The sequence below is a fragment of the Diadema antillarum genome, unplaced genomic scaffold, assembly GCF_040938485.1.
Source record: "Diadema antillarum isolate AM-2024a unplaced genomic scaffold, OU_Dant_1.0 seq00000720_RagTag, whole genome shotgun sequence".
Lineage (NCBI taxonomy): Eukaryota > Metazoa > Echinodermata > Echinoidea > Diadematoida > Diadematidae > Diadema > Diadema antillarum.
Genome location: NW_027271624.1, coordinates 194325 through 210810, shown reverse-complemented (window position 1 = coordinate 210810; position 16486 = coordinate 194325). Strand labels below are relative to the sequence as shown.

Sequence of the window (16486 nt, the reverse complement as noted above, 5' to 3'; positions counted from 1 at the left end):
CCCAATAGTGATTCACAAATATTTCACCCTCATGAAAATAACTGCTTTTACATTATATGAGGACAAAATCTTAGTAGATGAGCAATTTATAGCTGGAGATGGAAATGAGGAAAGTACTCACTGATCTCTGCCATGTCTGAACTTTTTGTTTCTATGTAAAAAGCTGTCTACTTTCTGAGCTTTGCTAGCATTCCAATTCTGAGAAATGTGTGTGTTGTACTCAATTTTACTTTTTTGCCTTACATGGTGCATGAAGTAGCGAAGTATGGCCTGTGTCTGACATTAGCAAGTGTCCAAAACAGTGGCATTGATTTGCAGGGTGCCGACATTGCAGGCCTTTCCTACTTCCTCATAATCTACAGCTTGTAGTATGAAAATGTCTGTTAGAATATTATAAAGTTGAGCAGGGTTCCCTCATAGCCGAGTTTTAGCAGCGAGTTCTGGTGAGTTATTGTGAGTTAGCTAAATGAGACACCTGTGACAACGTGAGTAAAGCTCTTTATGTAACTTAAGATAATTCACAACAACTCGACACGGCTTGGCGTACCTCGACACAACTCTGCTTGAAGTCGTGAGCCAGTCCTCAATTTTTTGAACATGTTCATAAATTTTACAAACTCATTGCATCTCACTGTAAATCATGCTAAATTCATAATACATTGCATTACTCTTAACAAGCTCGAGATAAACTCTATATAGGTCGTAATGAATTGCTTGAAGCTTGAAAATGCGTGAAGAAGAAGAAAAAAAAAAATCCTCCAAAATTGAGGATTTGCTTGCGACTTCAAGCAGAGTTGTGCTGAGTTACATCAGGCCGTGTCGAGTTGGCGCAAGTTATCATGAGTTACGTGTAGAGCTTTACTTGAGTTTTCACGAATGCCTCCTTTAGGCAACTCACCATAACTTGCCATGACTCGCCACTACAATTAGGTTAATTTGGAAGGAATTTTTCATATGAGTTAAAGTGAGTTAACCCTATTTTAACCCCCCCTTCAGATCTCGGCCGCTGATCGAATGATCGCCGCAAAATTTTGCCTGAAGATAGAGCCGGATGTAAACTACAAGATTACATATTCATACTATAGAAAAATGTTGGCTTTCTATTTTTAGTAAATTAATTATGCAAATTTATGCATGAAATCATATTTTCACCTATAACTCCATTAAAAAGACTGAAAGATTGCTAAATTTTTGTGTCTGAATTCCTCTAGACACATCAAACAATTTTCTTGTAAAAAATAGCACAATCAAAATCAGTTTCTTTTGTTTTTTATCGTTTTGTTAATTTCTTATGTATTTATTGTTTTTCAACCTTTTGTTTTCTATTGTTTTTCTTGCCAAAATTTGTTGCAGGCACCTTTTCAAGCTTATCTACATTATAATTGATTAATTTCAATGGTTAAAAGTTGAAATAATCTAATTTATGTCAATTTAACAAAAAAAAAAACACAATTTGCATTGGATTTGCACATGATATCATGAATTTGAGCTGTTTTCAGGTCGACATGCATATGCAAAACATTAATGTATTACGTTACTTCAGAACCGTGTACCCAGACGTCGCAAATGTGGTCTCAAAATATGCGGGAGACCTCAATGAAAATAGTCATGAAACGACGCGGCAAAATCGATGCGCGTTGCGGAATCGTGGCACGAAATGTGGAGGGGGGGTCAATTTGATCCCCCCCCCCAGTCAGAATAGGGTTAAGGCTTGCGCTAGCTCGCCATCACTTTAGATGAGAACTTGGCTAAGTGGGAACGTACCTTTTGTCGTGTTTGGTTACTCATGATGCTGTTTGATTTAATGTGATTTTATTCATACAAGAATTCATGTTCTTGAAAGTTGAGCATAAACGAAGTGGTGTATGGTAGTTTTTTGCAGGTCATAAACTACATGTATTTATGAAATAATGACATTGTTTGAAGATTGTTTCCTTGGCATGTGTTTTTAAAGCAAAAACATAGATGTTCCTTAGCCTGGAGGTCCACTTTAATGAATTTTTTCAGTTAATGTGTCATTGGTTTTATTATTTTTCTTGTATTTCGTATTATTTATTGTTGCATGTTGTTGTATTCAGGGTTGTTTCTGTGCTTGCTGCTTTTAATGCATGTTAAAATCAATGAAATATGTTCAAATTTGTGCATGAAATCATAAAGCATTTTTGCTTTTACCTTTTTTTTTGCAAGAAACACACCAGTGAAAACTGTTTACCTTATCTCCTGTAAAGGAATAAAATGTACCAAGATTTGTAGGTGGTAAATATATGAAATCTGCTTTAAGTAGTACATATGCTCACAAAAAGCTATGACAATGCATAGCAGAACTGACACAACATTGACTTTTTGAAAACTTTGAAGATTTGCCAAAATTTTTGCCAGTATGTTGAGTAACAGCTACCATTCTTTCTGACTTAGTGGTGCTACACCTATTGTGGAGAGTTCATTTTCCTTTATTTAAAGTTAACTCTTCCTGAAAATAGTAATATATTTGATACACTTTTTTCTTACTATTTGCTCTTAAAATCAGACCTTCGCAAAACTTGCCTGTACTTCCGTACACTTCAACTTACTGTAAAGTAAAGTTTTGCAGTTCATACAAATTAACTCTTTATGTGCCATGGTGGAAACCCCCTGTGTGCCACGTTATTCTGAGACACGGAGGTAGTCATACTTTGAGAAAGAATTATGTTTTTCCGACTTGTATAACTTCTACAAATTTCTGTTAAGCTGGACATAATAGTGAGCAAAGTTAAAGAGGAATGCCAAAGTTTGCTTCAACATAAAATTGTATGACAAATCTATTTTCAATTTTTCTTTTGAATGACCAGGTGCTACATTACTGTAAAGGCATGACTTTTGCACATAAAACCGTGACACAGAAACTTAGAATGTACACACAAACCTAGTTGGGAACACCGCTTGATAGTCATTCACCACATAGAATGGAAGCCGTGTGTGAGAGAAACAAAAGCGCGAGAAACGCTTTCATTGTACCGCGGGATTAGCGATTTATCGATCGGTTTTGGCAGCTTTGTTTGTTGAGCAGAATATGCGAAGTTGGCACGCCGTCGACTGAGCCGGACGTGCGAACGTGGCACATAAAGAGTTAAACATTGTGTATACACTGTTTATACTTGGTTTAACCAATCGTAATGTACCAAACAAATGTTTGTGTTTCCCCGTGTGTAAACCACAGGCAGTGAGGAAGGACAGCTGATAGAGAAAGAAGAAATGGAGAGAGGATCTGTGTCCTACAAGGTCTATCTCTACTACCTCAGTGCCATCACGTACCCTATCGTCTTCATCGTACTCTTCTTCATTCTAAGTCAGTCTGGTCTGCGTATTGTTACCAACTTCTGGCTGTCGGCGTGGTCAGAGTCCAACCTCAACATCACTGGGAATGTGAGTTTGTTTCTGTTGTTTTTCTCCTGTCCTTTAGTTTCCACTGAGCATCTGCCAGATTTGGAATGCACAAATATCATAGAAGATGAAACTCCCTTGTTACTACCGAGGAATGTAGAAACAAACTTGAAATGTGATTTTATGTAATAAAAGTTGCTATAACAAATTGCAAATTTTGATTTAATAATCACAATTTAGACTAATGAACCATGCTGTGATAAACCCACTCCAAACATCAGAAGTAGGGTTGGTCTATACCAAACTTAATCATCATTGTAGGTATATATTCATCAGATGCAGAGTTTTCTGAAAACGACTTCAAATGACTAGCAAGTTTGTGCTGCAACTGTTTAATCCAATGGTCTGAATTGTGGTGTTGTGGGCATCATTTTGACCTTTTGACACAAAGTCTTATGATGTACCATGACAAGAGAACAGTGACTTGCTCTTTGTCAACTCTTATTACAATACTCTCTTCAAACTTGTCTTCTTAAGTCCTTGCATTTCTCTTTTCAGTCAAAGAGGTGTAACAGATGCAATAACTTTCAATGCTTTTTTCATCTGTGAAAACGAATGACAGGATACAGCGGAGGACGATCTAGGTTTCTGGATTGGTGGCTACGCAGGCCTGTCGTTTGGAACCATCATCACCCAGCTGCTGAGCTCCACTCTCCTAGTAGTCTCTTCCCTCATTGCTGCCCGCAGGCTACACCTGGCCATGCTCCATACCATCATTAGGGTGCCCATGAGGTAGGACTATGTCAATACTTGCTTCTGGCTTGGATTCTCTTACCTTTGGAATAAAGCAAATTAGACCTATAGTGTGCTGTACTATGTTACAGCAGGCTGCTCCTTTCCACAGTGACACACTCAGAGTTGCCAAGTCTCCGTGATTCGGCAGGAGTCTCCCTGAAAATATTAAAATCTGTTCATGTCTGAATAAGAGAATATTTATCAAAATCTCCCTGATTTTGGAATAATTATTTTTGCCCATTGAAATGCATGTAACACACAGATATCTCCCTGATTGCTGTGTGGAATCTCCCTGATGTGGATGTGGGAATGTTGGCAGACCTTCACGCTTTTGCAAACACTTGATATTTTCTTTTGAGGCATGCCTTCTGTTGTAGAAGACAAACCTTTCTTTTTTTTTTGTTAAGAAAACTATCAAAATACAGTTAAGTTACCAACTGAAATACTCCCGTTTTGTTATGTAAGGCAATGTAGACTATTAACTTTCAACAACTCACAGCCTATACCAGCCGTAGTGAGTTCTCTCAAGCAACAGATAGCCAACTAGAGAATGCAACAAAAGGCCTGGAAAAGAGTAGGGTTTACCAGCAGCTCTGTATCAACCACAACTCTGGCAAATTTAACAAGTTTTTCTATCAAATAACCATTTGTAGTGATTCCTCTAGCACAAAGGAACTGTACCAAGGCAGTCATAGTTCCAAATGTTCATTCACAATACATGTCACCGAGCAAAAGCCAGTATGGCGCTGGCCATTACTTATGTAAAGTGTGGCCAACTTGGTTAGGGCCTACAGCTGCTTGTGTGTTCTGAAATCTGACGTCAGTGAATATCATTTGAATCTCATAAGTAAATGTGCCTCTTGGATAATGTGGATTATGAGTGATAATGAATACTAGGCTGTATTAATATGTCTCAGTGTATCACCAAAATCTGCATGTCCTGGAAGAGTTGAGAAAATGCAAATTCCTCTCTTTTTGTTGTTGTTGTTATAAACAGGTTCTTTGACACAACCCCAACTGGACGCATCATGAATCGGTTCTCCAATGACACACAGCTGATTGATATGGTAAACAATGTAGTGAGAGATATTAGTATTTTCTATTTAAAGTGAGACTCGCTTTAGTAGGTCTTACGTGACGTCTTTCCCTGTAGATAATTAGATGTTTTGTATTTCATATGATGGCAATAAAGTGACAAGGTTTCATGCAAGTAATAATGGAGGTTATTTGAAAAAAGAATGCACATACATAAGAAAAAGGGCATTGAAATCTCATGGCACAGGAAAGTTCATATGTTTAGAAGTAGCATTGCAGTATTTGTGTAATTTGTTCCAAGACTGCTAGTATTTTCAAAATAAAATCTTTGTTACAGGAATTATACAACTAAGCTGAAACCATGTTCTCTCACCTTTGACCTCCTCCGACCTTTAACCCCCTCTGTCTACAGAGATTGATCAATACCCTGAATGGTCTCATTGGAAGCCTCATGAACTGTCTCTCAGCCATCATAGTCAATGCCATCGTCACTCCCATCTTCCTGGCGGTCGTGGCTCCTGTCAGCATTGCCTACGTCTTCCTTCAGAACTTCTTCATAACCTCATCAAGGTCTGTTGTATTTCTACACATGATTATTTTCATGACATGATTATTCTCATGACATGATTATTTTCATGGATTATGTGCAGTTGGCAAATATGATTGTCAGTGTTCTAGTGCACTGTAACTTCACTAATGTGTTCTCAGTAAAGGATATTCTTTTAACTGCAAGTTCTAATCATCATATGAGACAGTTATACTGATCATTCACAGCTAAATTTACAAAAGCAAAAACTAGGATGTCTTGTATTGAACAGTCCATCCATATCTGCCAAAGAACATTAACACTGCAAAATGTAATCTCTTCAAGAATTAGCTCACATATAGCATTTAGCTTTGTGTTGTATGGGACAATATGCACACACTCTGTCACTTTTGCTGTGTTACAAAAGGGAACAAAACAATAGACTTTCAAGTTATTGGAATGGAAAATAGAGTCGGAAATTACTATTCAGTGACATTTGCTCTTGTGACAGTTGCTCCCATGAAAATTCTGCACACTCAGTCAAACATAAAATCTACCCACAAACATAAAGCCTTAACCCTCATCCTAATCGTCACATCAAACTAAACCTAAAAACCATATCACAACCCTATCCCTAATCCTAAGTCTGTGGAGAAAATAAGACCAGAGCAATTGTCGCAGGAGCAAATATTGTGTCAGTGATAATTACACTTCATACCGTTGTTTAAAAGCTGAATACTTTTACATTTGTGTACATGAATTCATCGTTATATCAAAATACATGCTAGTCACCCAATTACCCTCCCCCTACACATGTTTATCATTTGTTATAACTGAGCAAGACAGAGTTAGTGTAGTGATCCAGTGAAAGATATTTCTTTTATCTTTTTTTCACACCAGGGAGCTGCAGCGTTTGGACAGTGTGACCAAATCTCCGGTGTTTGCCTACTTTTCTGAAACTCTCACCGGTCTGGCCACCATCAGAGCATACAAGTAAGAATATTCCTATTTCTCTGAAACTCTTTACGCAGTCTGACAACGATCAGGGTGCAGAAGTAAGAATTCACTTATTTCTCTTAAACTCTAACCAATCTGGCCACAGTCAGGCCGTACAAGTATGAATTTCCTGCATCTCTTCCTGTCCTTAAATGACCCACTTTCCTGTTTAACTTGTTTATATTTTGGTGGTGGCTCTGCCGTTTCCCTTCTTACGTGTACACACAAAGTTGCCTGTCTCTAATGTAGTATACATATGTTATTCTTAGAAACACAACTGGTTTTTCATGAGTTAGCCTTTATTTCCTTCTGCTTCTGAAGGTTGCGGCCTTGACTCTTAACAGGGGGAATGGTTTTGTGATTAGTTCTGATTATTGCATAAAGTTTAATAATTCATACACTTTCCTGCCCATGACGATACATGCCCCAAATGCAAGGGGGAAAAACAGAAAAGAAAAACTGTTTAATATCTTTCAACCTTATGGAGATACTAGTCTTTTCTTAAAAAACTAGATTGAGGTCTCAAACAGGAATTGCCTGTATTGTATTTCTGTAGCATGATATCATGTACTCATGGAATCTATTCTTAACATTTTTGTTTCATGTCTACAGAATGAGTTAGTGTTTTCTGTTCTTTGCTTTCCAAGGAGAAAATTCAAAGTTTTTCCGTAACAATTCCTCTTTTTTTTTCACTCTACAAGTAACAGCATTTACAAGATACTGTAAAAGTGGATATTTTCGCGCGACTAATTTTTCGCGCTTGGCCGGGTCACAAGAGTTTCGCGTGTTTTTAATTCCGCGGAATCTAGACGTCACGCACAGGAACATATTGCAAGCAAAAATATTTGCGGGCTTTTATTTTCGCGCTAGTTTCTGGTTGCGCAAAATGCGCGAAAATTTCAACACCGCGAAAATTTCCACTTTTACAGTAGCCTAATTATGGATGTGAGTTGGCATCTATTTTGCTTGCATTTAGCAAATTTTTTTGATGACATTGACAACTGATTGCTTGCAAAATTTATTCCAGGTGGATGTACTATTAGGTGACATAATGCCTTTGGTAATCTATGGTTGCCTGTTCTTCTGTAAGTGTTTATGTGGAACATTTGTCTAATTCTAATCTACACCAGAACACAGAAACGGTTCTATCGCACCATCATGGAAAGGATCAATGTCAATAACACTGCCTATCTCTACCTTCAGACAGCAAACAGGTGGCTGGGAGTGAGACTAGTAAGTGAAGACTTTTTTTTTTTTTTTCTACACCAGCTTCTCCTCTTTAACTGTCTATTACCTCAATCCCATATTTTGGCATGTATGATAGTTTGCATGTGTCTTACATTCTGTAATTTGTTGTGAGCCACCATTGGGTTTGACCCAAAGTGTATCCTTATACTGTAAAACGAGGAACGTTCATGTGTATTTTAATTTCTCAAAATTTTGCGAGAGCCATGATTCGCGAATTTCAAATGCACATGAAAGTTCTTGTCTACACTATATCGTTGAATGTTAGAGGCAACTCTCAAAAATTTCATGCTGCGAAAAAGGCCGTCGGCTCCAATTCGCAAAAAATTTTATGCTGCAAAAATATTGTGTTTTACAGTATCTGATTTGGCTTTTCCTTAAGTGACAGTATTGAAAAGCACTGCAGAAGTACTGGACAAATAAAATGAGAGTCCAAAATATATATTTGCAAGATGAAAATGTGGGAAGGGCAAAAGTACAGATTTTAGGGAGCAACTTACTGTATAAGCTTTTTTTTTTGGCAAGGGTTTAATGTTAGCCTATTTTGCAAATCACTTTTGGACGGTGAATTTAACAACACGCAAAATATCTCAAACTGACAGGTATTAGTGTGCTAATGATAGTGTTGGTGTCAAAAGCGTGAAAACAACATTTCGCGAAAATGTCTGTGACCTCATTTGTGAAAATATCTATACGCGAAAATAACAAATTATAGAGTAATATTTTCCATTTCAATCTTCCTAATGTAACCTTTACTTAATCTAGAATATTTCACAAGGTTACTATAAATGTAAATACATTAATATTCATGTACATCCTCATTTGCATATGTTCCAATGAGAATTTATTTGTCTCGACCCAATCTTTAGCTACAAAATACTGTAAATGATATTCATTTGTCTTAATATCTCAGTCCAATCTTTTCACATTGCATGCAGGAATAATGATGATGGTGATGATATTAATATTGTCATCAATATCTTTGTCAACCTAGTCATCATGTAGAAGAAATGATACCAGGACACTGAGTATTTATTTGTTCATTTGTGTGCAGGATTTTATAGGAGCTATTATAGTTCTACTGGCAGGATTAACTACCAGTATTTCTGCTGTGCTTAAGGGCACACCTCCCAGTGAAGTTGGTCTTGCAATCAGCTATGCCCTCCAGGTAAAACACTTTCCATTCATTTTGTAAAGAGTCAAAATCACATTGTACACAGGCAAATTAATTTGTGAAGCTTCAGATGATGTTCTCATGTCTGTTTGCTCAGTTACGTTCTGTGTCAGTCTTATCTTGAAACCATTACGTGTCTTCCATTGACATTCTGCTTTAAAAGTTTGGTGGAATTGACTTCTGTCTGTCAGAATTGAGATGGGGAGTAATGCTCAGTCTATTCTTATGCATCAGCATATAAAATTCTAGAGGCATTAAAAATTACCTTTATCTAGCCATCACTTCATTAATCTATACACCTAGATGTCTGTTCTACAGATATATTTAATACATTCATTCAATATGCTGTGCTCGCTTTTATAATAACGCTAGGAAGTGGTTGGAATGTGGCAGGACATCGTAGGTCAAAGCCTCAAGGTCAAGATTAGACACTCATACTTAATTTATATGTGACCGTGCACCTCAAAACGAACATAAAGTCGCACACACTGATTTTGCGTGAGGACTGAAAATAGGTGAAATGGGTCAACCTAGCCAAACTTGACTTTTTGATATTTTCTGAAAGAGTGGGTCTTCTTTTACATTATGCTAAAATTTGGTATCATAAAACGGGCAGGAAAGTGTGTTTTTTTAGCAGTTTATCTCGAACATTTTTGGTAGAATAGTGTGATTAGGTGTGCCTTTAGAACCCCTTTTTCATTTCTGAAAAACCTTGTCCACACTCTTCACTTTCAACTCTATAACTTTTGAAAGGATAGTGCTACTGCTTTGAAAGTTGGCATTAATTATGGTCAGAATGTGTTAATGAGGCATGCCTAATTTCAGTTTAATCTGATAATCCCTTCATTGTTGTTACTCTGGTGGTTTACTTCCTGTTTTTTGTCCCATTCATCGCACAGCAAGCACGGTTTAGTAAAGATTAAGCGCTTGAATAGACACTGTACTTCAGAGCCTCTTTTCTCAGTTAACACTTTTCATGAGTTTGTGCTCTCTTTCCAATATTTAGATAGGTTAGAAGAGTCCATTTGATTTGAGTTATACATCATTTTAAAGCTTAAAGTCTACTCTTTCAGAATATGGTCTTAACTAAAAATTCATGTCTGGCGACTTTTTGTTTGTTTTGAGGTGCAGCTTCACATATAGAGTTACTCAGATGTTATTAAAGGAGACCTCCGTATGATTTTCAGATTTTTACATTTGAAAAACTATAAATTAGTTATACGGAGGACAGAGTTTCAGAATTTGTGATAATTGGGATGAAGAATAAGAATATTCTCAAAATTTAGAATAAATTGCAATGAACAAGGATGATGACATGGCAGAGTCACCATAAGAATGCACGAGTTGGGGCTCAAGGAAGCAGAACAAAAGAAGAAGGCATGCATAAATTATTCACAGGTGAACTCGCAAGCAAGCGGTATTGTAATGGAATTACACTGCTACATTACTGAAATATGTGAACCTCCTATGTCATCATCCTTGTTCAATGTAATTTGTTTAAGGATTTTCAAAGTATAGTTTCTCTGCTCAAGAACCACAATAAATTCCACAAATCTAAACATGGAGTTGTTGATTGATGTACTACATGATGTGAAATTATGAAAATCGTCTGGAATATCCCTTTAAGTACAGTTAAGTAAGATGTTGATAGTTAGATCACGAAGAAACTCATCACTAATTCAAGGCAGAATGTGAATGAGGTCAGAGGTCAAGAAGTCTGAAATTCTGTTGCGTAGGAAATAAGCAGATTAAGTTTTGTCAAAATATTGATCACGAATGTATGATGCCAATTGCTCAATCATGTTTTGTGTTGGTGAAATGTTAGGTATCAGGGTATTTGAACTGGGTGGTTCGTAGTGCTGCTGACACAGAGATGCAGATGAATGCAGTGGAGCGAGTCCAGTTTTACAGTTCTCTCAGCAGAGAGAAGTATGAAGGTAAGATGATGTCTTCCTCTTCGTAGTTTTTTCTTTTCTTTCTTTAACAAGTAGTTATAGTTTGGGTTATTGTTGTTTTTTATTGGGGGGGGGGGGGTGAAGTGATGTTTGGATGTCCTTTGTGTTGGGAGCTCCTTTTTGCTAGTCATTCAACACTGTCATCCATCAGCCATATGCAAGAACACAAACTACCTTAAATTCATTCAGAATAGTCTGTGTTAAAGAGTGGAATAAGTTGCCCCGTAATATAATTAATTCCACTACACTGTCTCGATTCAAAATTTTGTGTAAAAGACACCTTTTCGACAGATTGAAATTAGGTACATGAATGTAGAAAATGAGATGAGGTAGCCATGTGTGAAGTGTGCATGCATGTGTGTATGTGTGTGTGTGTGTGAGTGTGTGTGTGTGTGTTGTGTATGGGGGAGGTGGTATACGTGTACTTGTCTGCATTTATTATGTTGTATAATTTGTACATATGTTATACTCCATGTAAACATGTTACACCCTGACATATACTGCAGTGTATTGTGTAAAGGGGCCCCGACCACAAGCTGTGCTTCACTGGGGTCCCAAACCTATCATTCTAAAGTTTTGCAGTTATGTCTTGTATTTTTGTCATCTTTGATTTGGTTTGAATAAACTGAACTGAACTGAACTGAACTGAACTGAAAAGAAATGCAGAATCTGTTGAGAATTGTATTGTACAATACCTGATATTCATGTCATAGTATAAGCTCAAGTGTAATATCTAATTCTGAAATTATCATATTAGATTAAAAGAAAAACTGCATTTTATATTTACTGCCACCCAGGAATATATATCTGCCCTTGCAGTTTAACCTGTTGAGGATGAGGCCCAAGTATACTCTGGCAATTGTCTATGGGAAATGCGTGTTGTAGCAAAAATCAGTTATTCCTCAACGGGTTAAAGAAATGATGAGATTGGTCTAAACTTTCATCAGTGCTGTCCTTGTAGCCAAGGAACATCTGCAGATGACATGTCATAAATTGTTATGTGGTTGTCAAAGTGTCAGTAATCATCTTCTAAGGAAAGTTCCCACTGAAGAAGTTATCATGGCAGTGTTACGACTGGAATTCAAACATTTGCTCCTCTGTCAGGTCTGGAACCACCACCAAACTGGCCTCATCGTGGTCAGATCTCTGTGGATAGTATCAGTGTCCGGTATGCCAGCGATCTCGACCCAGTCCTACGAGATGTCTCAGTCAACATCAGGGCAGGCGAAAAGGTCTGTCTCGTAAATTTTTTTTTCTGTTTCAGAAATGTATATTACCAGTTGCTGTGTGTAATTTTACATTTTGATACAAGATGATTCACATGGGGGAGTTCTCTGGACAGAAGGAGATATCCAATAGATGTGAAATAAACATGATATCTGTAAAATTGGGTTTTAATCTTATTCCCCTTCATGTATGACAGAGTCTACAATGAGGACTCCAGTGATCTTTTTGTCATGAAGGAGGTTAGATTGTATGCTTTATTACTCAGAGCACACTTCTGTATGATGGGTCATCATAAGATTTTGTGTTATATTGACTTGCATGAAATCATTGTAACAGGAATCAAGAGTTTGAGTGACATTTATTTTAGCAAATCTTCCCCCAAAGAAAACATTTTAGATTAAAGGGATTAAAATCCTTTAAGAATCAGGTATAGATGTGACCATTTCAAAACCCCACATATAGTCGACCAAAATGAATTTCCATTTTTCTACATAGTCTAAAAGAGTAAGCTTTAAGCTTTTAGATAATTCATAAATTGGTGAAATTGGACCATCATACCCATCCAAAGAGTTACTGAGAAAAGGAAGTGTTAGGTGCAGATTCATAGAAAAAGAAGAAAAGGGGATTAAATAATTAGGGTCACTGGGGCATGCTGTGGAGAAAGATTCTAACCATTGAAACCATTGATATTAGTTCAGCTGCCTGCTAATGGGTAAACCATCATTCAGCAGAGGAAATACTCTCTTACAGACATATTTTATTTACAACTTTAGGTTTACATCATATTCCAGGAAGTACAAAATAATAGTAGCATGAGAGTGAGAGATAGTATGTGCTATGATTTCATGATTTGGAACTTCTGGTTTGTTTTCCCTAGGTGGGCATCTGTGGACGTACAGGAAGTGGCAAGTCTTCCTTGACCCTTGCCCTCTTCAGAATCATTGATATCTTCAAGGGTGAGTAAGAGGACGAAGAAGTCCCTCTAGTCATTGTCATTCTTTGAGACTGCTTATTTTTATTTTTTTCAATCAGTGGATGAGATTGGGGGGGGGGGGGGGGATGGGTCGGGGAGGGATTAAATACCAGTGGTATGGAATAGAGAGAATACTGTAAAACCACAAACATTCACAGCATGAAACGTTCATGAATTTTTTGAAGCATGAAACTATGTGAATTGTCACTGGCATTCAATGCATTATGTAGACAAAACCTTTCGTATGGATTTTGCTTTCACAAATCTTTGCTCCTTGCTAAATTCACAAAAGTTCCCTGCTTGCAGAAATTTCTAGTTTTACAGTACTATTTGAAGCTACCTTGCAGTAAAGCTAGGACTCTTGATGTAAATAGGGTGATAAATCAAGTCAATGTTTACTCTTGTACCCTTCTTTGAAGTGATTTGTTTCATCACCATTTTATTTATTTGTGGATAACTGGATTATTTAGGTAAACACAAGCTTCTCCCACCATACTGCTTCAGTTATGATTATGGATGGATTTATTTTTCCGTAGTTTGGTGACTGCAGTAGTCACTCAAAATGTTATTACACAGTTATTATAAAAAAAGTGTAAACTTTAGTTGTATCCTCTACGTCTCATTCGTGTCAGGAGATTGTAGAGGACTGTGTACGGCAAATATTTTGTGATGTTTTTATTTTTTGCAAATTTCATGAGTCAGGTGCTGTTCGCGAAATTAAAGAAATGCGAAAATAATGACTCTGATCCCGATATGAGTGTGATGCCCACGCACACATTTCTCGGTTCAGGATGGTACTCCACTTTCGCAAATTTAACCACTCGTGAAATTGATGGGAAGTCCCGATTCGCGAAAATTTAGACTCGCTAAATATATGGTGTATACAGTATTCATGAGCAAGATGCTATCCTGCCAGATTCAATTCTCGGTATCGCCAATTTCTGCACATGCTGAAGAGCTCTGTCACAGATGCGCTATGGGATTCCTCGGTGCCCTTGTTGCTTCCGGTTGTCTCACACGAGTTGCAGTTCCAATACGATTCAGTGGAGTTATTTGTTTGCTTTTCCATTGTTACCCCCTTTTTTCTTGGCTCTACTGTAAAACATGATATATTCTCGGCACGAAAATTTTGCGAATTGGAGGCGACAGCCTTTCTCGCAGCTTGAAATTTTCGCGACTTGCCACTGGTATCCAATGCATATTGTGTAGGCAAGAACTTTCGCATGCATTTTAATTTCGCGAATGTTGCTGCTCGCGAAATTTGCGAAATTAAAATGCATGCGAACATTCCTCGTTTTACAGTAATTCGGCTTAGAAGAGTTGACAGTTTCTAAGTTTTACTGATATGCAGTCACTAGAGTCATGGTTCACAACTGCAAGGCTTCGATGTGCTGATCACACGATGGAAAGCGAAGCAATCTTCAACAAAAAATACCTCTGGATAAAGACAGAGCGTGATCTGAGTGCATGCGCAGCCAAAACTGGGGCAAGTTTGTCCCGTGAGCTATCCCATAATGCATCTTAAACGCTGCTCTGCGCATAATGCCTAGGTATTGGCGATACCGAGAATTGCTATCAGTGTAATGTGAATGGTATATGATCTATGTATTCATGTTTTTGATTTGTTGTCTTATCCTATCATCAAATAGGACGCATCTTGATTGATGGCATTGACGTGGCAACCGTTCCCCTGACTGTTCTTCGCCAACGTTTGTCCATCATTCCCCAAGACCCAGTCCTCTTCACAGGAACCATCAGGTCAGTCACGACAACACAGTACTGTCAGTGTCAGGCTTTCACAATGGAACCCAATGGTTTTGCCGTAATAGCACAGGCTGCTATGTACTATCACTAGCAAACACAATTTGGTATTTAATCACAAGCTCCTGACAATGCAAAGTTTCTCTGCTTGCATTGATGTTTTGGGTGCATTATGAAACAGTAGTTTTGGATATTTCCTGTAAAATGTCAGAATTTAGGTAGGAAGGTGAAATTCATAAAGAGACAGTGCACACTGTCACTAAAAAGTTTGTAACATGAGGGTGAAAGGTGCTAGGCAACAGTCCCAAACACAAGCCAAAACATGGCAGACTTGAGTATGATTAAGAATAAAGTTTACAGTGACATTTTGTAATGAGAACACTCTCAGCAGAAAAAAAAATTATTTTGACTATTGTCACATGACTCCCATTCCGTTTTGAAATTCTCTGTGTGGCTACACACTAAACACATATTTAGCTCCCCAAGCTTCGTAATGTGATAGCCATGAAGTTGCAGCCGACTGGCAGGCCAAGTGGCCATGTGTATTGCCATTGTGGTGGCAAAACTTCTGATGCTTGTAACTTTGAAATTTTTGTTGCACTTCGATGTTAAAGCTAAAAATCACACCTTTTCTTTATGTTGTGCTATTTTGCCATGAGTATGGTTTTTCAGAGGATACTGTCTTTTGATAAAGACTTTATTTTTATTTTTTTCAACTGCAGAGTTTGTTTTGTTTGTTTGATATATAAGAGAGTCTGGGTAGGCATACAAAAGCAGTAGTGCTGGTGTGTGTAAAGAAATCTATGTAGATCTAGTCTATCTAGATGCCATTTCTCAGATGTAGATAACCGATGTCATTAAGATTCATCAACTGAATTTTGAACATATAGTTGATGATTATAATGCAGAGGAGAAGATTGTATTACAGTAGCCTGTTGTCATTATTCAAAGTTTCAAGAGCTAGTACATGACTTCTGCCTCAAATATGAAGGCAATACGTCATAGTAATGCTGATGTGATTTGCAATGAAGCATACAACAATGTACATACCCAAAAATTTTCCCATTATAAAAAGGGGCGCATCCAAGTTGGTTGTATCACTTACCAGCAGACTTGCTATTATCAGATGTCCTCTTGAAGTTTATAGCAATGATAGATCACACTAGCACAATCTGTCTGCATGTGCAGAAACATACAGTGTAAGTCATGCCTAAAATGGATCTGAACGCGTCTGAGATATTTAGATTGAGTGAAAGATGTAGGCATGTTGATATCTAGCTGTCACCTCTAAATAATCTTGTCACAGACGAAACCTTGACCCAGAGAGTCGACGCACAGACCAGGAGCTGTGGGAAGCCCTGGAGATCGCTCAGCTCAAGGAAGTGGTTGGCCAGCTGGAAGAGGGATTAGGTGAGACCTCTCTCCATAGAATTGAATCT

General features: G+C 37.6%; 1 protein-coding gene across 1 annotated transcript in view; it reads left to right on the top strand.

The window, feature by feature from the left end:
* Positions 1–16486, top strand: part of LOC139738044 (ATP-binding cassette sub-family C member 9-like) — a 58717-nt gene that overhangs the window by 36085 nt on the left and 6146 nt on the right. The window contains exons 19-30 of the mRNA XM_071648707.1: positions 3197–3402; positions 3983–4152; positions 5153–5222; positions 5603–5760; positions 6617–6709; positions 7843–7945; positions 9012–9125; positions 10957–11068; positions 12191–12318; positions 13191–13269; positions 14936–15044; positions 16354–16457. Coding sequence (XP_071504808.1) covers positions 3197–3402; positions 3983–4152; positions 5153–5222; positions 5603–5760; positions 6617–6709; positions 7843–7945; positions 9012–9125; positions 10957–11068; positions 12191–12318; positions 13191–13269; positions 14936–15044; positions 16354–16457 — 1446 coding nt within the window. The remainder of the gene's footprint in view (positions 1–3196; positions 3403–3982; positions 4153–5152; positions 5223–5602; positions 5761–6616; positions 6710–7842; positions 7946–9011; positions 9126–10956; positions 11069–12190; positions 12319–13190; positions 13270–14935; positions 15045–16353; positions 16458–16486) is intronic.